At 38.8% G+C, this 20,675-nt stretch overlaps 2 protein-coding genes and 1 long non-coding RNA gene across 3 annotated transcripts; 1 reads left to right on the top strand and 2 right to left on the bottom strand.

The window, feature by feature from the left end:
- Positions 1-596: 596 nt before the first annotated feature.
- LOC6559334 (selenoprotein H) lies at positions 597-1,173 on the bottom strand. The gene has a single exon (XM_001985822.3). The coding sequence runs from the start codon at positions 1,133-1,135 to the stop codon at positions 728-730; it is 408 nt and encodes a 135-aa protein (XP_001985858.1). The 5' UTR covers positions 1,136-1,173; the 3' UTR covers positions 597-727.
- A 1,944-nt stretch (positions 1,174-3,117) lies between these two features.
- Positions 3,118-20,631, top strand: LOC6559335 (D-beta-hydroxybutyrate dehydrogenase, mitochondrial). Its single transcript, XM_001985823.2, has 8 exons — positions 3,118-3,257; positions 3,333-3,382; positions 6,711-6,956; positions 18,739-18,945; positions 19,016-19,169; positions 19,356-19,612; positions 19,837-19,938; positions 20,000-20,631. Exons 2-8 carry the CDS (start codon positions 3,359-3,361, stop codon positions 20,174-20,176), a joined length of 1,167 nt encoding a protein of 388 aa, XP_001985859.1. The 5' UTR covers positions 3,118-3,257; positions 3,333-3,358; the 3' UTR covers positions 20,177-20,631.
- On the bottom strand, positions 6,950-9,748 carry LOC116805084. Its single transcript, XR_004365009.1, has 3 exons — positions 9,452-9,748; positions 9,127-9,341; positions 6,950-7,174 (listed from the first exon to the last, which is right to left on the bottom strand). It is a non-coding gene; the product is annotated as an uncharacterized LOC116805084 (long non-coding RNA).
- Positions 20,632-20,675: the final 44 nt, after the last annotated feature.

Raw genomic sequence — 20,675 nt, forward strand, 5'->3', positions numbered from 1 at the left:
CAACAGTGAAGCGGGAAGAGTGCGGTGAATCTCGCCGTGCTGCTCCCAGACAATGGGACGACGCCACGGCCCACTTATCACAATTGTGTTTATTTTTATATTCCATTTATATTGTATGTGTGCTAATTATCTGACTTGAATTTAGCGTTTAGTGCTGTCAAAGTGGCGACAAAAGGACGGCAGCTGTCAGGTAATATCAGTGACATGCAAAATAAGGAGCACTTTGCTGGATAACAAAATACCCTACTAATTCTTACAGACCACTAATAATAACAATTTTAAATTGTAATTGTATTGCAAAACTCTTGGAATGTTAGTTAACTTGGTAGTTAGCAGATGGAAAAGATTATCTGATAGAGGAAAGTAAAGTATCTCGGATAGTAGATAGATAGATGGGTAGCTCTTTTCGGTGTGACAGATAAGCCACGTATATCTGCTTTAATTTCTACAGGGTATAGGAAAAAGCGCGGCTGCTAATCAGTTGACTTGCGTGTAAGAACTTTTCAAACAGGTGTGAGTTGATATGTGTTTTGTTGTTTATGTGCCATATATATATATATATAAATATATGAGTTTTTGCATTTGTTATTTTTATGACAATAAGACGCATTAGCTTTATATTCATGCTGCTTTGTTATGGAAATATGATGATTATTGAAATTTCAAAAATATTCATTTCTCAACAATGAGCTTTCATTGTCATATTTTCAGTATTCTAATGAGCCAGCTACAAATCTCCAATTTCTTCGTCATCCTCAGGCGCAACCTTGTCCGGGTAGAACTTTCTCAGGACGCGATGCACATCGGCAACGAGGTCCTCGTACAGTGGAAACTTATCCCGTCGGGGCGGTCCTCTGTTCAGACCCGACCACAGCTCGTGCTGGGAAGTGCGAGCATTCTGTGCAATACAAACCTCAAAGGCTCCATCTCGGGGCACCTGTTTGCCATTCCTGTTGCGCACCAATTGGAATTGGCGCTCCGGAATGCGCTGCTGGAAGAAGGTTAAGCACTCTTCAGCTTTCGTATGAAAGATGGGGCATTCTGTTGTGTGCTCTATGTAGAAAATGCTCCGATCTTTTGAGAAGTGCTCGTCATCGGCCCAATCAACATTTTTGCCCTTCTTGTTCCGCGCCATGACCGACAATTTTGTAATAAATTTGTTATTTGTTTCAATGCTGTAGTGTTTGCGACATGTGTGCTATTTGTAATTAAAATGCTTACAGTAACAATATTATTAACAATTAATATTTTGTTAGTACTGATTGATGGGTCTACGGTTAGTTTACTGCTCTTTGAAAATGTTTTTATTTGTGGCGCTGCGCAACATTCATAAATCACTTTTCGAATCTTTTAAGTGTCCGCACGGCAGAAAATCGGATTCTGAACAAACCGCTTTCCAAAAAAAAATGTCAACCATTTGCTGGGCTATTTTAAAATGCATCAGACATAGTCACACACTTACACACACTCAAAAAAAGAACAAGTATATACTCAACATACATATGTATGTATTAAAGCAGCACATCCATAAAAAAACATTGTTGTTAATTTGACAGACAACGCACACAGCAGCTTTGACAATAACAGAAAAAACGCCGAAAAACAGGAACACCAAAAACAACAAGTTGCACAAACAAATATTATTCCGTCTACATATACCTAAAGCTAAAATATATATATACACATATATATATATATAAATATATTAATATAAATCAAACAAATATTCATGGAAACCGAAATAAATCTATACATATTAACAAATGTATAGCTCTATTTAGTACTATGTAGTTTCAGATGTGCACATTCCTTTGCCAAAAGCTTTCATGTACAAAATAAAGGAAATAACAAAAAATTAAAAGAAATAAATAAAAAATAAATCAAGAAAACAAAAGAAATTAAGTAAGAGTATTTACTGATGATAGACTTACACATGTTTAATGTAACTTGTACACTGAAATTAATTGCTTATAATAATATAAAACTATTTTCCTAAGAATTTTACAAGTCAAGCTGAGCTTTTTGATAATATTTGCTTTAGTTGGATTAAATTGCTTTTCGATTTGAAGAAATGGTTTTTTGATGATAATAGTTAATTGTTTTCTAAATTTAATTCATTTGCATATGCCTTAGCTGCTGAACAAATAACATGAAAGAGTAAACAAAAACTGGATGATGATGTTGCACTGATGATACATTGATGGGCTTTAAAATAGTATAAATATGTACTATTATGTTCTGCTCGTGCTTCTCTTAGTTTCATTTTATGCCATTTTCAGATACTCTCATCTGAACCGAACATTTGAATAAAATGCAAAAATGCAATTTGCAAATGAACAATAAAAAAAATGTAAACAACGAAAGTTACGGCATACTGAACAAACCGAATAACACGTACACACACTCACACACACACACACTCACACACACACACACACACACACACATAACTTCAGAGAACACTAGAGCAAACCAAAAACGAGTGGGGTCAATAACAAGGCGCCCTTTCACAGGCTCATAAATATTAATGCGTGTACTTTTATATTTAATACTTTCGAGTTTTTAAAGCTGCTGTCTGGCAGACAATGTGTGTGTGTAAAAGCGCGAGCACATACATTATGTGTGTATATTCATTTTACAATAATGAAGCTAGATAAAAGTATTTGCATGCCATACAGGCTAAAGTTGTGGTAAATAAATATTCCCGTATTCCGTGCAAAATTATTAATAATAATCATATTTAAATGCGGCACATTCGTGGCTTCTGCGTCAACGGCACAAAATTTAAATAAATAAAGTCAAGCATACATATCTAAATATATGTATGCATACACTCATATACTTATATATATATATATACATATACATATATATATATATATATATATTTATTTATTTAAGTATCTCTAGCTGTTGATGTATCTGTATCCACACACGCATTTCTCCACACACATACCTATGCGCGATGTATATTTTTAAAAAATCAAAACGACAAATCTCGCAGCGGTTTTCGTAAATTGCAGCATTTTGAAATACAACAGATGCCGACGCTGGCAGCGACGTCAACATCGACGGCAGCTGCAGGCAGCGGTCGGCCGGTCAGCTCCTCGCTTAGTACCACGTCGTGTTTCAGAGCGCCCAGCCACGAACGCCGAACGCGAAGAACAATTTCGAAAATTTTCTACAAATATATATTTTTGAATCGAGTTCCCAGCGGCTCACATTTAATTTTTATATAATAAGCAAAGGCTGTGAAAGTGAGTGAACCAGAGGGAATTGAATATCCTGTAAGGGATTTAAACTAGCGTATATCTTGCATATTCCTTTAACAGCCGCATCAGCAGCAGCCGCAGCCGCCATGCAGGTCTTCGATAACAATATGGTAAGTTGCCCTATACATCATATATATATATATATATATGTGTGTGTATGAATATATGTGTATGTTTGTTTGCTTAAGCCAAAAGCCAAATTGATTGCGGTGCCAACGTAGCCACACTTAGCCCAGTTAACTTAACCCAGAAATGCCAATAGATAAAAATACGTGGGCAAACAAATTCAGCAGCTTATGGCTGATTTCTTTCTTTTCCTCTTTTGGGTAGCCACGCCCATTTTGGCTAACAAAAGGTTTGCCGTTTCGCTCTGTTAACAAAAATCCGGAAGTCTTGAGGGGTTCAACGCGCCATGCAAAATTAATTACAAAAATTCACGTAATGGCCAAGATCCAAGTGGGTCAACAGCTGCCAAGAAGCACAAGTGCAATGAAAGTGCGTACCTATATATTGTAGACGCATATTTTTTATATAAGCATATATATATAGTTTTTCCCAGCTGTTATTTCTCAAGCAATCATTTATATTAGAACTTCTTGCTGGTTAAGTACAATTCTAAATGGTTTTCAAAATAATACTTTTTTTCTACGGTTTATTAATGCCATAAATATGATCATTTCCAATTAAAATTCCACTGGAATAATGAAATCCATAATATAATCACTTAGCAATTTGTACAGTCGTAAAGCGTTTTCTAATGGACCTTTACTAAATTGTTTCAATGCTACAAGATTTCTTTTTGAGTATTTTGCCAGAAATTTCCATTTGATTCCATTGGAAGAAATTCTATGCTTATTAAAAAAAAAAATAAAACCCACACAAAATGTTCTTTTGGGGCAGAGCTATAAGTATTTTCAAATCTTTAGCTTATTAATATTACGCCCGGACCGGCGACAAACACAACTTTTTTTTATAGATCCACAAAAAAAACAAGAAAACAGAAAATAAATACAAAAAAAAAAGTAGAAACTAGAAATTTGCTGGCAGCTGAGCAGACAAATCAAGCATATAAATCGTCAAACATTTGCTTAGAAAGTTTTGAAATATACGCATAGAATTTTTAAAAATCTTGTCACACAGCTGACACATGTTACGAAAGTTTAAAAATTAGGGAGAGTGGATTTTTGGGTAGCTCATTAGCAGTTCATATTAATGGATCGCAGATCGTAGCAAATGCACCAAAATTGCGCCTACAAAAAAATGAAAGAAAACATAAAATTGGTGACAAGGTCAGAGCAGAAAACCAAAAAAAAAAGAAGCAGAAAAATCGGCAGAGCAACGATGACGATATAGACGTCGACGCATTTGGCGTAAATTCAAGTCGCAACAACAACATTTCGTCGATTTCCTTTCAATTTATTTCTAGCTAGTGTAAAAATAGCCGTGGCACCATTTTACAATTCATCCAACAAAAAAAAAAACCAAAAAAAATAGCAATAGAATTGGTTTATTTTCGTGCAAAATAAATCAATTGGTCGTATTTATGCAGATGCCATCATTTGATTATTTCACACAGTCGTTGATTTATGGGCGATAGATGTTGCCTGCCTTTTTGGCCAGGTTTCTGTGGCCCTTTTGGCCAATCTACTTGCGTACTCACATTCTACATATGTCTGTGTGTGTGTGTGTGTGTGTTTATGTATGAACGTACACATAAGTCATGTGTAATTGCTATATGTCAATGTCAATGTGTGGGTGCGGCCATGATAGATGCTAACCGGACGTGCATATGCGGTTTTTGCGGTTTTCCCTATACAATTAAACTTTTGCACTGCATCTCGTTTCAATTCAATTAAATTATTAGCATATTGTTCTTGGGATTAAGTATTCTATTCTCATGTACAGCAATTAGTTGGTATTCGATTTTTTCGGGAACTGTAAATGATTTGTGGCAAACACAAAGGTAAAGTTGCCAACACTTAATAAATAAAATAGATTACACTTTTCATGAATAGCAGATTTTTGTTAAGGGAAAACTTATTTCGGTAAATTTATAAATGAATATCCATGGTTTTATTAAATTAATTTGCTTATATATTTTGAATTCTTAAAAAAAAAAAACAGATTATAAATGATGTATTTAAAAGGATAAGTTTATTGGATTTAAAGAATGTGTAGTCTAACGAAAATAAATTAATTCTCTGCAATCTTATTTATTACCTGAAATTTCTGCTATGCCAAGAATGTGTGCTATATTTCTTAGCGGATTAACATTAAAAAATAGGGATTTGTTAAGAATAGAAACACTTGAATCCATTTAAAATAGAAATCAATTTCTTAATACTTGTTTCTCGTTTGGTATTTGAATTTATAGTCAAATTTAGCTGCCGGCAGGTTGACAATGATCTGCAAGGGAATTTCATCTTCGGCGTGCCCAGAATAGTTGTTTTCATTCAATTCAATTTCAGGAGAACTTTTTTAGAAAAGTTGATCAGAAATAACTATAGAAACTACCAACTAGTTACACAAAGCCCAACATTACGTAAATAATGAAACAGCAAATCAGTTAAAGTTCCAAAAAATATACAAGTTAAATAGTATCAATTATGTAGTTCGAAAAATTTACGGCAATAATTTCGCAAATAAACAAATAAATACATAGAAGCAATAAGAACTTTTGTCTATATATGACACTATTCTGTGTGTAAACAATAGTCCACAAATAATTCAGCGATTAATGACGCGCCAAAGAAGCAAACAAATTGTATAATTTAAATAAAAGCGCACTGTTTATTGAACCAAACACAAACAAAAGAGCCACAACAATTGCTTGTATAATGTGCACACAAATATTTGCAAGTGATTAAACGCACCACAATTACCCATCGCATCACATGGGGCCAATACAAATTCGACTGTTTGCTGTCATCGCGCAGAGCCAGAAGAATATTCTCTTCGATTTTTCGGCAGATTGATGAAATGAATAATTAAAATGTGTTTGGCACTTTGCTAAGAAATCTGCTAAAGTAGCTGTCACTACATTCCACTAATCAACTGATAAGTAAAACAGAACAGAACAACAAATATGAATTCTTTTGTGTACGAAATCAACAAAATGTATTCGCGGTCAGTGGGTTAATTTATTGGCTTTACCACCAAAATATTTTTGTGAGAGCTTTGCCAATCGTTGGGAAGATTGGCAATATAAAAAAAAAAGATTTTTGGTCATTTTTCTAAAAATAAATTCGCATTTAAAATTTTTCTTAAAATTGAATCATTTTCTGCCATATTATTTTATTACTTTTATATCTTATACACTATTATTATTTAGAATGAAAAAAGTGTTTAAAAAAATTCAGTTCTTCTAATTCACCATATTTTATTAACTTTAATTTGTCTGTTAATTATATACCATTTACTTAAACTATTTCAATTTAGCGTCGCGCCTCACGACGTGCCTCATTGCGACGTGGATCGATTTCGGCGCTGCCACAGAAATCGGCGGAGATTCCATGGGATATCTTTGAGCGCCTCTTTATGCCGTTCCTCTTTTGTCAGGCTGCGGCAATTGTCAGCTCGCATCTGCTGCATGCACTGAGTATCAGCAACATTTCAACATTTGCGGTCTTCGTTTGGTTCGCCCTGGCCACCGTGGGTGCCGTGTTGTTCTATCACTTTGTGAAGGTAAGTCCCTTAGATTGTATATGTCTGGGGAATGCCACAAGTCCATTTCAGGCATTTTAATCCTTTTAACGCCGAGAGCAGTAGACGACAGGCTAACCACATTCCGGCCACATGACAACGCCCGGAAGAGCGTTTGGTATCAGTTTCGGCTTTGGGTTAAACTTTGGGTCATGTCTGGTAGCTGGCAGTTTCTGGCTGGGGTTTCGGTTTGTGTGAGCCTACAAAAAAAAAGAAACAAAAATTAGCATGTTACAAGTGCCAAACCGCAAAAATAACAAAGCGCATGGGCGAGCAAAGGACAAGCTGAGACACTGAGACACAAAATAGAAGGCAAAACAAATCACTAGAACTAAAAATAGACAAAGCCAAGAACTCACACAGGACAAAAGGACTCCAGTACAGAGGACGCACTGACGACAAATAACTGAGCTACAGTTTAAGTTATTCCCGGTTAACCACCAATGGCATTTGGCTCGGTATTTGCCTTTGGCTGAGACTTTGTCTTCTGCCTCTGTTTTGATATTTTAGAACTGACTACGAAATGAAAATGAAAACAAATAAATAAACAGCAGATAAAGAACACAGTTGAAAGAGAAAATACGACAACAGCTTGGGTAATGAATACAAATTTAAAAAAGAAAAACATATTCCAGAAGACAAAGCAAATAAGAGGAAATTTAAATGAAAAGCCTTGAAGTGCAGTTTGTTCGCACGCCAGAGAAAAGTGTTGAAAAGTAAGAAACATAAAACGCATAAGTAGCGTATAAGATGGAAATGAAAATGAAAAGCTTAAACACTAAATTGAAGTTACAAAATCATTCATTTGACAGATTTTTTTTGCCTTTTCTAGCTATACCTTTTCAACATAATTAAGTCTAACAGCTCTATATCTTATATGCAGTCTATTAATAGAGAAATGAGCTTGACGCACAGATTGGCTCTTGATTATAAGCTACACGTGGAAAATGCGAGCAGACAGTAATTTTTGTTTTTTGTAATTGTGGCACAGTTGATTAACTAACACATGCCACATACATTTATTTAAATTACTTCTCGGTCATTTCATTCGCATTCCATTCCCAAATGGAATGATGTGATTAGACGAATCTGTGAATTTACTCACGCTTTATCTTCATATGCAGCTGATTTAACTTGTAAGTTATCCGCATAAATTGCCACATTGCGTATGCGTAATTTATTTAACCTCAACATATTTGGATTCAGGCGACCAATAAATATACACGTCTGCAAGCAGCAAGTATGCACGAGGATGTGTGTTTTGTTGTCTTTAAGGCTCATTCTTTTCTTTATAAATCGGCGTAGATAATACTGTAGATATTTCTTCATTTGCTGGCCATTTGGCTAGAAATATCGATGGCATCGCATGGGGACACACAAGAAGCCGGCAGATAATTCAAATTTGCGTGCACTTTAATTAGCTTAACTGACGGCAGGACCAATGCCGGATAAGCCAGGACAATGCTGTTCCTTCGGCTGCTGACGTTGGTCGTTTGCTGCTGGCTAACTGTCTGGCAATTACGAGCTGCGGCGGCTTCTACTGCTGCTGGGCCACATTTTATAGTTGGGCCGGGCGCACGTAGGCAACATTTTGCATTGATAAGACAGCCGGACGTGTCCTGGCATGTGCACGCATTATCGTAGCAATTTCTGGCTGCTTGACACGAATCATGCGCGATATGCAACCAGACATTAACGTAATAAGCAGCCCGACCCAGGTCCATGATAATTAACAGCTGCCGTTACAGTTGCAACTCTGGCATTACTCCACTAGGAGGTGTGGCAGCTGCATCAGTAGTCATGGATAGTTTAATGCGTCCCTGACAATTGCCCACAATTGACGTTACTTGTACGCAGTGTTGACCTCGGCACAAGGACGACAAGGCATATGTAGCCGGCCGATGTAGATGCCAGTTGGCGCTTTAAATTGATTCAAAATAAAAGCACACAAAATATTCTTAAGCGAATAGCAAAAAAGTGAATACAATTAAGTGAGCGTAGTCGCCCACGTGGATTGTGGCACTTGCAGCCCTCGGATGTTGTAACAAGACATCTCAGTTAAAGGCTAATCAAATGCGTCAAGTCCCGCCACGCATGCGACCTTTGCCCTTTTCTATCATCCCCCAACGAAAACCATCACCCCAATACCCACCCACACTCAAACTGTCAGATCGACAAACAGGCAGATAGACTGTCAAGCACGCAACCAGATAGATAGCTACTTCCTTAGCCGCAGCTTCGCCATATTCGAACAGCTAATTTGAGTCAACAGCGCACAGTGGCATTCAAATTGCAAACATATTTAGGTTCGCCTAAAAAAAATCTATCTCGAAATTGTTGTTTATGATTTAAAACTGAATTTTGCTCCTGCAAACGAACAAAAAAAGAAGTTATAATCGAATAAATGCCAATATTATAAAGATATTCGTTTGAGTCTAGCAAGCTTGCACTCAATCAAGTTATAACCTGCTGCTCACCCTGCTCGACCATTTTTGTGATTACGTCTCGCGAACCCACTGTTGCTGCCAGACGGCGTTCTGTGTCTATTTTGGGGCACAGCAACAGCGGCAGCCACATAATCAGTTTACAGTTTTGGGCGTCAACGTCCTTGCAAGGGGCACTTGGATCTTCAAAAGTGAAAAGCACAAAATGGCCATGCCTTTGATTAGTTTGTCTGGCCAACAACTATTAACCCTTCAAACGGCTTCAAACATGTAATGCAATTTGTTGATTTTGATATATAACTTGCTTGCTTTGAGCTACTTTATATAGGATATCTGCCTACTCGAGCACTCTCGAGTTCTTGCTTCTAGTATCTTTTTATTTTCTTTACACAACACGATTCCCAAATGCAAAGTTGCCGATACTTTATATGTATATATATATACATATATATATGTCTATTCATGAAGTGCCTGCTGCTCACATTCGATTGTTTTGCGCATCACGTTGTGCATTTCGTTTTATGTCATGCTTGTCAAATTAAATTACACGCACGCACACACATACTGACAGACACTCTCACACTCACGTAGGCAGGGGCATTGGCACACACTCACGCACCTCAATGGGCACATTTGGCAAATGCTGACACAGCGCCAAAAAGTATGCAGCACAAATTGTGCTCAATGAAATGTGAATGCACAGCTAATGAAATGCTCATAAATGCAACCGGCAAGCCACAGCAAATCAGTCGCAATGCGGAGGCAACAATTGTGTCACATTTGCAGCACATCTGCAACAGCAGCGTCGCCAACTACACTTAGTGCATTACGCATAATTAAGCGTAGCCCCATCACAGCGTTAGAGCGAGACAATGCCACAAGAGTTACGCCCTTGCGCCAGAGTTTCCCGGAATTAGACATTACTTATACGCCCCGTGTGTGCGCTTGTGTTTGTGGCGATGTCAGCTGTCGCAGTGTAAATAATTGAATTAATAGCTTCATGTAAGCGTCGCTAATGAGCAGTTGCTTAACACGCTCACTCAGTCACGCCTGCTCCTTCAACCACCCAGCTCTCCCTGCTGTAATCCCCCTCTGACTTTGGCATTGTTTGCATATTTTAGAGCGAACTTAACTGACGTATTAAAATGTAATTGGCTGCGGCATCTGGAATTCTCTTTAACAGTTCTTAGCATGAGCGTGTGCCCTTTGAACTTTTTAACCCCACCAAGCAACAAGCAACAGCCCTACTTAACTGTCATAGAGAAAGTTCCGAGGCACACCTGAGGAGCCAAGCAACAGAGTTTATCCTCAACTTGTTGGGTTAGTTACTCGCTTGCCCGCCGTAATGGCAACCACTCGAGTAGCTAACGATAAATGCTGCTCAAAGATCCTTGTGTGCGCAAAACTTTCAAATTGATACATTGCTCCCAGCCAAACTACAGCTGAAAGCAACACTTTACAGTATACCACATAAGGGAGATGAAAGGTAATCAGGTTACCCACATTGATGTATGTACATACATAGTTATGTAAATTTCGTAATGCAACGTTTTAGCAGGAAGCCAAATTTATGCTTTAAAACTTTACATATGCTTGATATTTAAGCTAGTCGACAATATTGAATTGCTCTGCTTTTCAATGTTCAATTTAACGTACTTGAAAAGGGTTAAAATTACATTCGTGCGGCTTTATTTGTGATTCCTGGAAGTAGTATTTACAATGAAAATATTTTATTTTTTGCGTGTACAATAACCTATTTCCAAGAATAAAATAACTGGCTTTGTTCATGTTTAAAAATATAATAGCACAGGTTGGTGGCAGCTATAAAAAAGTGCTAACACTAATAGCATAAATTAAACCAAAATGAATTAGAGCACTTACTTTAATTATTTAATCGGTTGTAAAACTCATTAGCATCATCCCATTATTCTATTGCACATTTTCATAATAAAAATATTCATTTAAGCTGGTCACATGCACAACTAAGTAAACTAGTTCTCTGAATCAGATCTGTACCAGCAATCCCGCTAACGCTGCTACTATCTCCATCTAAAGGCTTACTTATCTGCAATGTGGCTTTTCTTGTCGCTTTGTGAGGCCCTTTTAAGCAGCTTTCACTTCCTGAAGGGTTGAAGCACTTTGTAGCATTTACAGCTTCATAAAAACTAAAGCGTTGACAAATTGTACGCTGATTTGTGTGTGCGTATTTCTTTTCCGGTTAACAATGCGAAAGTAGCAGCCTGCAATTTGCAGACTCCTTTGTCAATTATGTGGACTGTGTCCAGCTTTTTCTGACCAACCCGACTGCTGCTCCGGCTGCTGCTGCTGCTGCAACTCTCCTGGGCACTTGCAACAGGGACGCAGCGCGGCACTAACTGACGGTTACATAAAACGCGACCAGTTCATATTTCCATGGCTAGAAGTTTACAAGCAAACAAATACACACACACACACACACATAGACTCGTATATATGCATACATATATCTAAACATCATAAATGTTATTATGTACGAAGTTGCATTGCGTTTTTTTTATTTTTTATTCCAGTTTGTCCGCGTTGCTTTCCTTCACTTTTTTATGGTGTCGCGCGTGGCCTGTTGCTTCACACACACGCATGCAACATATGTACATGCTCATCCTCTAGAGAATGGGTTAAGGCAATCGCATTGGCGTGCCCGGCCTGACAATGGCTCAAACGAAGGACATGTGGCTCTTGTTGGCCCCAGTCGCGTTTACGTTGGCGTTTCAAAGAATGGCACGCCATTAAAAACGCCTTGACAACTTGTCCAAGCAAATACAGTTAGCGGCTGTGGCTGCTCTCAGCTCATAGTTCTCGGCTAGCAGCTGTGACGACAACTCGATGACTTGCTGACTGTTGGATGTTTTTCAAATTTTACAGTTTGCTGCGCATTTTAGTTAAATTAAAAACCAATTGCACATGACACAGGCGCAGCCACAACCAACGCACGGGGCCAAAGGTCATGGGTCGTCAACTGGTTGGCAAAACAAGCGAATGATTGGCAAGAGCACCAGCAGCAGCAGCAGCAGCAGAAAAGCACAGCATAGCCAAATAGTCAAGCACTTAAGAAATTTGCACCAGATTTAAAAAAAAATTACCCAAAACGACCAATAATTGTTTTGTTTGTTTTAATAAAATCTTCATTTCAAATATATAAAATAACAAAAATATAAAATATATCGAAAGATTCTTTTAGAATGCTTTTTTTTTTTTTGAGTGTATCGAAAAGCAGCTATTGCATTGCATTTGACATTTGATTTCTGAATTTTTGCACCACCTTCCCCGACCACATCAAACTCTACAAAAATACGAGCCGAGAGGCTGCCAACGCTGTTCACAATTCCATTCCGAGAGCCAGGCCACAGTCAAAGCCAAAAACGGAAACTAAAACCACAGTGCAGAATTGACATTTGGTTGCAGGCACATCCATTCATGGTTGCATGAACCGTTTATGAGCAAAAATGTGGCTCATTCGGAAACTTAACAAGCTTCGTTAATTGCTTCGATTAAGACATGATACCAGTTTTGATATGGACAATAGTGTGTCACTCAGCACGGAGACTATGTGTTGGCATACAAATTAATTCAGCTTAAGCACACTTATTCAACGCAATCCATTATTATCTTTGTGAGTTGGCAAGAAACCGAATGCAGCACAGATGCTTACCAATTTTAAGTAAGCTTAATGGTGAACTCCTCAAGTCACAGCTTATTCTGTTTTCCAATTATTCGTTTAGCTTAAGCTAACGTGTTAATAAGTTAACCAAATTTGCATACTTACACACTTATTAAGCAGACAATGTGTGTGTGTGTGTGTGTGACTGGCAATTAAATAGCATATAGCATATCAACTTATACTTTTGGACACTCTCTACTCAGGCTAATAATTGCACATGAGCACAAAGTTTGAACTTAATGTGAAAAGCTTAACAAGTTGGAGCAAACAGCAGAGTTTGGCTCTATTAGCTTGGTATCTACCAAATGCTCTAAATATTAATTAACGCAATTGCCTGGGGCACCGTTTGTAGCCTGGCAACGGTGAAAACTAAACATGAGCTCAACCAAAACATTATCACGATTTAAATATAGATAAAATATCATAAGGTAACACGCACACAAGCAAACAGACAGAGTGAAAGAGAAGGACAGCAATAGAGAGCGAGAGAGACAGGGAGACAGAGAGAGAGAGAGAGAGCGAGAGAGAGTGAGAGAAGAGGGAGATCGAAAAAAAGAAAATGCATTTATAGTATATTAATCCTTTGTTGAAATATGTGTGAGCTTGTGGCATGTAATGAGTGACTGCCTGACTGACTAGCTGCCACAAAGTCAAAGCCTTGCGTGTTGTCTGCCACATGAGTCGAGCTGAGTTGCGTCGCGTTCGACGAACAAGCTGCAAATTGAACAAGCTCAAACTTGAGTGTTAGGCGGCGTACAACGCCTCGTATGCGCAATGCGAAAAGCCTTTAATGCTGACAACACTTCTGAATGAGAATCTATACGTGTGTCTATGTGTGTGTGAGTGTGTGTGTGCATGAGTGTGTCTGCCTGTGTGTGTGTGTGTGAGTGTGTGAATGGTGTGAAGCTGCTTATGACTATGCGAATTGAGATTGGCGCTTTTAACTTAACACGACATCAACACGAAACAAAAGATGTAAATTTGAATCTTCATATGTATCCGCAAATAAGCGCGCTTCTCTTGGCCGGATAATGAGAAAATGTTAATACAAAACCCAGAAATCAACATGTTCTTTCTCTATCTCTCTCTCTCTCTCTCTCTCTCGCTCTCTCGCTCTCCCTTGCCAGCTTTGCACGTGTGCGTTGTGTTTGTTAGCGAAAGCGAAACACAGAAATGGTTTTTAACTTTCCAGTTAATTAATTTATTGCCGCTTAATACGTTCAATGACTTTTGCCGTTTGCTTTACCTTTATTTTTTGTTATTCTCTTCTTTTTTTCTTGTTGTTGTTGTTGTTGTTGTTGTGTATTTGTCGTTTTCATCATTTATAGATTTATTCGGTGCTTCTTCTGTCTGCACTTTAACATGCTCGAAAATTGCGTACGTTGTCAGCTTTGTTGTTTTGGGAGGGGAGTTTTTACTGGTTTTTGTTTTCATTCGCTATTTTTAGCAACTGATTTAATATGCGTGCATGCGTGTGCGTGTTTCCCTTAAATATATATATATTATTTCGGTTTATTTTTTTTTGCTTTGTTGTATTCTTTTATTTTTGTTGTGTTTTATTTGCGGTTGCTTTTTGAGCGCTTTGCTTCTGTGCTGCTTTCTTGGCCACATTTCGTCGCCTTGTTCATAACGAAACTGTGCGAGGACAATTTGTATGCGGTTTGTTTGCCATTTTTCACTTAAACTCTGCAAGCGGACGCCACGCATTTCTCTTATGTAGATTTATGAGGGGGTCTCTCAGGGCGGTCAAGCGCTTATTTTCTTTGTTTTCCTTTTTCTTATGCGAGTTTTATACGCTGGTTGGGTGAACCATAAAAAAAAACAGCAACAGCAACAGCAACAACAACAACAGATAAAACACTCGAGCCCTCAGCGTCATTATCTGCTATTTCATTTGTTCAACTAAAAGTTATGGAGAAAAAACTTATAAAAGTCCGAGCCGATTAAAATCCTTTACTGAATTATTAAGGAATGGAATTCAATTATTCAATAGCATATTCAACGGTCATTGTTTATTTGTTCGATTGCGTATCTCATGTTATTTGATTTCATTTACTGACTTACATTTCAAAATAAACCTTTTAGCTATAATTTATTTCATACGCTTAGACAACTTTTAAACTTGCGTTAGGGCAACAGCTCATATTATGCTCAGAATATATGCACACCTGCCCATGGAGCCTATAAGCCCTCGTTGGTCATAAATTGCTTGTTTGTGCGGCAAATGAAGGATCATGTTCTCGGCTTTGCCTTGTTGTTGTTTACATTTTGCACGCATAACTTTCAACACACACACACACACACACATAAACACACTCCAACCTCAAATCCGGCACACCTCGCCCATCCCAAATGCACCAGAACCACATTGGCAGAGCTTTAAGGCGCAATTTGATTTCATTAAACTTTTGCCGCTAACTTGTTGCAGTTTTCCGCATAATGGCCAGCATAATGCACCGACATAAGTATATAAATTATAAGCCAAAATTAATGAACTCCCGCCTCAGAGAAGGTCTATATGGCTTGGAGCTTCGGGCTGCGAGCAAATCGCGTGCCACCGGGCCATTTATCAAATTTGGCTAAAAGGGCGCGTAAAATGCGCCGTTTTCTGCTGTTAGCCAACTGCAGATAACACCTGCTGCTCTGCTCGTAAATCTCATGCAGTGCGCAATTAAAATGCAATTGAGGATGCATTTAACGGCAACGCAATTGATGCCCCTTCACAAAAGCGGCGTATTTCCGCTTAACAATGGTTCCGGCTGCAACTCGAGCCGATCCGGCCTGCAGTAAAAAACAAAATGAAACAAAATGAAATGAAATGAAATGAAAAGAAAAGCAAAGAAACAACAACTCTGTTAAATGCTCGAGTTGATTGACATACGCCTCCCCACAGCGACTGCGATTGCGACTCTTCGCTGTTTGGTTGTTGCCTATTTTTGGTGCATGCAACTCGCGTCTATTTTGGTAACATTTATAAAAAGCCAAATGCGAGCGACGTGCAACCGCAGCCTGCCGTGTTCCCAGACACATGACATGACTGCCACCTTTTTATGGCCCACGTTGCGTTGCGGTGCTACAGTGGTAGAGTGGCATGGTGGTGCGGTGGTTGCTTGCCTACTGGCTTACACTGGCGGCTCAAACTCAATCGTTCTCTTTATACGTTGCACGTTGCCCCAACTGAACTTTGGTGCAACTTTTGTTTTGCCGGTTGTCTTCGCTTTTGTTGTTTTGCATGCGCCAATTTTTATTTTCTTTGTGGCATCCATTTTCACCTCTGGTGTGGCACCAAAAGCTGCTCAAGTGGCATTCGGTGACAGTTTTCGGTGATAGCCAAAAAAAGAAAACAACCAAAAGCGAGTTGATCGGCTGACAATTGTTGACGGCTTTAGCTTTAGCTTAAAGTCAGCTGAGAGTGGCTGCAAAAGTCGTTGAATTTACTTTATTTTCTAATGAAATATATGACCCTTTATATCTGTGATGGATATTTTTAATATATAATCGTTAGGCAGTCATTATTAAAAGGTAAAGAAAATTTCTTAAATTGTTTAAAGGTAACTTAAATTAGCTACTTAATTTCTGCTTTGTTTTTGCATAACTACTTCAAAAGCAATGCAATTCAATGCGAAGTTTGATCGATTTGAGAAGCATAAAGCATAAATGAAATGAATTAAAAAATAACCCTTAAGTGTGTTGCACTTTCCTCAAACAGCTGCGTAATTCGATGCGCCTCTTTTCATCGAATTCGCTTGCCACACAACATTTTGTATAGATTGTTGCCGGTTGCCCCTCGGCCAACGAGTGCATTTAATTGACTCTAAATATATTGTTGCTAAAGGGTTTTTGTGCTCGATTTTAATTGCGCAATTCCCGTTAAGTCTGTGGATGCTTTTTTGTTGCTGACTGCAATTTACTTGCGCCAAAAGTTTACAGTTATTTTAGCAGAAGCGCAATAAATTGGGGTGGCTAAGCAAAAAAGTAATGCCAGTATCCAGACATCCTTGCAGCGGCACGTAGCAGCAGCAAAAGTTGACCAAAACTTTATGGCAAAATATAAAGCGCAAAAATAAGTAAAGTCGCATAAAAAGCAACAAACAAAAACAACAAAAACAACGAAAACTTGTCGCTGACCATCGACCAAAACTTACAAAACAGCTGACACTTTGAGGGGATTTTGGGGGGGTGCGGGGAAGGTGTACGCAGAAGGGGAAGGGGCAGTTGGAGGTGGCGGGGTAGTGGGACAGACGACTGTCTATAGTTATTTCTATTTTTATTAATGCCCAAACGCCAACAGATTTGATAAGCCCAAACACTTATAGCCACCAATAAAATGTCGGCCAGTCTTAATGGGTGTCAGCAGCACACAGCTAAATAATAATACACAGACCACAGACTCGACGTCGAAGTCTTCTCTTCTCTTCTCTTCTCTCTGCTTTTCTTCTGCATCAACAAGACTTTTTTTTTCTCTCAAATTTTACGAGCACTTTATAAGCGTTTAATAGCTCGAACAATGAGTAAGTTTGCTCTCATCCCGGCCCCAAATTCACAATTGACGCACTAGAGACGCCACACTTGAACCGTTTACCAATACTGTGACAAACTATTACTATACTATATATATATATATATATATTGGCTAATGGCATGATGAATTATGGCACGGCTGTTATAGACAAGTTGCCTTCAGGCCTAGCTTCCCTATTCCCCAATCCCTCGTTCCCCCGTGTCGCCTATCTGTCCAGCTGTCTTTCCATCTCTGACTTGGCTTGGACAAACGGTGGTTGTCCTTTGTGCCAAGCATCCGATACACACACACACACACTCACACAGCTACAACATTTCAGACAGAAGACGCTTGTGTCTAAAGCGGAAGTGTCAATGCACACGTTTTGCTTCTCTCTCCTTATATATTGTTTGTGTGCCTTGTATTGTGTGTGTGCTGTGTGTGTGCTGTGTGTGTGTGTGCTGTGTGTGTGAGTGTGCTTGTGGGTGTGTAATTGTCTCGCAGTCAGTCGGTCAGAGCTTTAGATGGAGCCAACTAAGAAAATATTGTTCCTTGAAAGCGAAAACTACTTTTTTCTCCGCACACAATAAAAACTTTAAACCGGAAAATTTTATAATTGAGAAAATTGCTCTCAATCAACAGTATTAATCACACTTCAAAAAAGTAAAATAATTAAATATTTATAATAAAGACATTCAATTTAGCAGTAAGGCTGTGGTGCAGATTGTGGTAAAGAACTGTCTAGTTAATTAAATTACAATTCTTTGTACTTGTACTTAATGTTTTTCTTAAATGTTAAAATTCAGAGAAATCTTTAGCAAAATGTAAATAATAATAATTGGTGCTTTTCTTAAAATAAAGCATTTCATATCTAAATAAAGCCTATTACTCATTCTTAAATTGTGCTGCAGCAAACTCCACTAACGAAGGTCAAATAGCTCGGACATTAACTGTAATTCCTAGAAATGTAAATTCTAAGAAAACCAAACCAAAATAAATTACCGCTTGATTTACAGTCTGTTAAATATACACATATTTCATATCGTAATTAAATTGCGAAATTGAAATAAACTCATAAGAATCGTTGAATAAACTTTTTCGATTGATTGTTAATCTTTTCAGGTATCTGCACCGGGCAAGGGTGTTTTAATCACCGGCTGTGATTCACCGTTAGCCTGGTATCTGGCTAAGAAACTGGATGATCTGGGCTTTACGGTATATGCGGGATTTCACACGCCCTTAGATGACTCGGACGAGGCCAAAATCCTCAAGGAGGAGACCTCGGGACGCATGAAGTTGCTGCACCTTGACATTACATCCGAGACAAGTGTAAGTCTACAAAAAAAGCTCTAAAAGCTTTTAGCCAATTCAATTACACCCATTGTACGTCATTCGCTAGCTGTTGGAAGCTGCTCGCTATGTCACTCAACATTTGCCGCATGGCGCCGAGGGCCTGTGGGCTCTGGTACATTGTGCCCATTGGATTGCTCTCGGCGAACTGGAGTGGATACCGTTTGCAGTGTTGCGCAAAAGCTTGGATCTGAATCTACTCGGTGAGTGAGGGCGCCACTGTGCAGGTTTTGCAGAGTTGAAAGAAGCTTTCTAACTGAAGATATTTTTGAAAGCAAAGTTTTTGGTGTAAACAACCTTTATTTGTCTTACAATATAACCCAAAATCACTTCTAACAACGAACCAATAATATTTAGCTATATTTTTGTTGTTAAATCTCTGAATTTAGGCGCCGCACGTATGACTCAAATCTTTTTGCCTCTGGTGCGTCGTGCCCATGGACGTGTGGTGTTCCTAACCTCGGGCCTGAATCGTGTGCCGTCCCCGGTGCGTGGCATCCAGTGTGCCACACAGGCGGCTGTCGACGGTTTCGCTGCCTGTCTGCGCCAGGAGATGCGCACACGCGGCGTGGATGTGTCCGTGGTAGCAGGTGGAGAGTTTGCTCCTGGCAATGGCTGGCTAAACGAGACGGAGCTGCGCGAACAGGTAGGCACCGAATTGCTTGACCACACTTTTTAATGCACCTAGCCATTAATGCACTTAATGACAAGGACATGGCAAGCCAGACACAAGAGACCCTGGCTTGTCCCAGTCTTTACGATTATGCCCCTGTTGGCCAGCAACGAAGAGGACACATAAAAATAGTTGCAGATGATGCTTCGCATGAGTGTCGCATGGCCTCTCATTAAAACTTTCATTTTGTTTTGCAGGCGAAGCAAATGTGGAATCAGCTCTCCTCCGAGCAGAAGAAGGCCTACGGCGAAGATTACTACGAGTCTGCCATGACATCTGTGGAAAAATACTCGCGCCAGGTGAGCAGCTCCCCAAATGAAATGTATGTGGCACGATGGTAAACTCTGTTTTTATTAACAGGCCGCTGACATTCAGCCAACGCTGCGCGTGCTCATCGATGCTGTGACCAGGACCTTCCCCATGGCCCGCTACACGCCAGTGACTGCCAAAGAGAAGCTGCAAATATTGCTTGCCGAACACTTGGCGCCCTCACTCTACGAGTCCATCTATGGCGAGCAAAAGAAATTTGTCTATTGAGCAATTTCGTTGCCGTGTTTCCGTTTTGTTAGTGACCCGCCCCCAACCCACCCACCCCACATCCTCTTGCCACACAGACACAAACACACACACACACACACTAGACGACGCCCAAGCAGTTTGTTTTTATTTTTTGTATGCTGTCGAAATTGTTATTGTTTATCTATTGCTCCGTTGTTGTCCAAAGCGCATTTAAAATGAAGCAAAAACGTTGTCACGCATTCAGCATTTAGCGTTTCTCTCGTACGAGTATATCAACTATATGTACAATATCATACTAGATTGTCACCTTTTTTTCAATTTACTGATTTTCATGGTTTTCCTACTCTTTTTCGTTTTGAAAATATCGTGCGTCATTTATATTTTTAATATTGTTGTGCATATTTTTAGTTTGTAGCGCAAATTGTAATACATATTCATTAAACGATAAATAAAACCAATGATAACATTAAAATACTTCTTAAGTCTTCAATCAGCAGCTGAAAAAGCAGGTATGTTT

The sequence above is a fragment of the Drosophila grimshawi genome, unplaced genomic scaffold (assembly GCF_018153295.1).
Source record: "Drosophila grimshawi isolate 15287-2541.00 unplaced genomic scaffold, ASM1815329v1 contig_1367, whole genome shotgun sequence".
Classification (NCBI taxonomy): Eukaryota; Metazoa; Arthropoda; class Insecta; order Diptera; family Drosophilidae; genus Drosophila; species Drosophila grimshawi.

What these genes read in the sequence shown, in the direction of transcription:
- LOC6559334 (XM_001985822.3), bottom strand. Translation starts at nt 1,135, where the DNA reads ATGGCGCGGAACAAGAAGGGCAAAAATGTTGATTGGGCCGATGACGAG.
- LOC6559335 (XM_001985823.2), top strand. Translation starts at nt 3,359, where the DNA reads ATGCAGGTCTTCGATAACAATATG. An exon ending in AGGTCTTCGATAACAATATG is followed by an intron (nt 3,383 to 6,710) that starts GTAAGTTGCCCT and finishes ATTTCAATTTAG; the next exon opens with CGTCGCGCCTCACGACGTGC. An exon ending in TGTTCTATCACTTTGTGAAG is followed by an intron (nt 6,957 to 18,738) that starts GTAAGTCCCTTA and finishes TAATCTTTTCAG; the next exon opens with GTATCTGCACCGGGCAAGGG.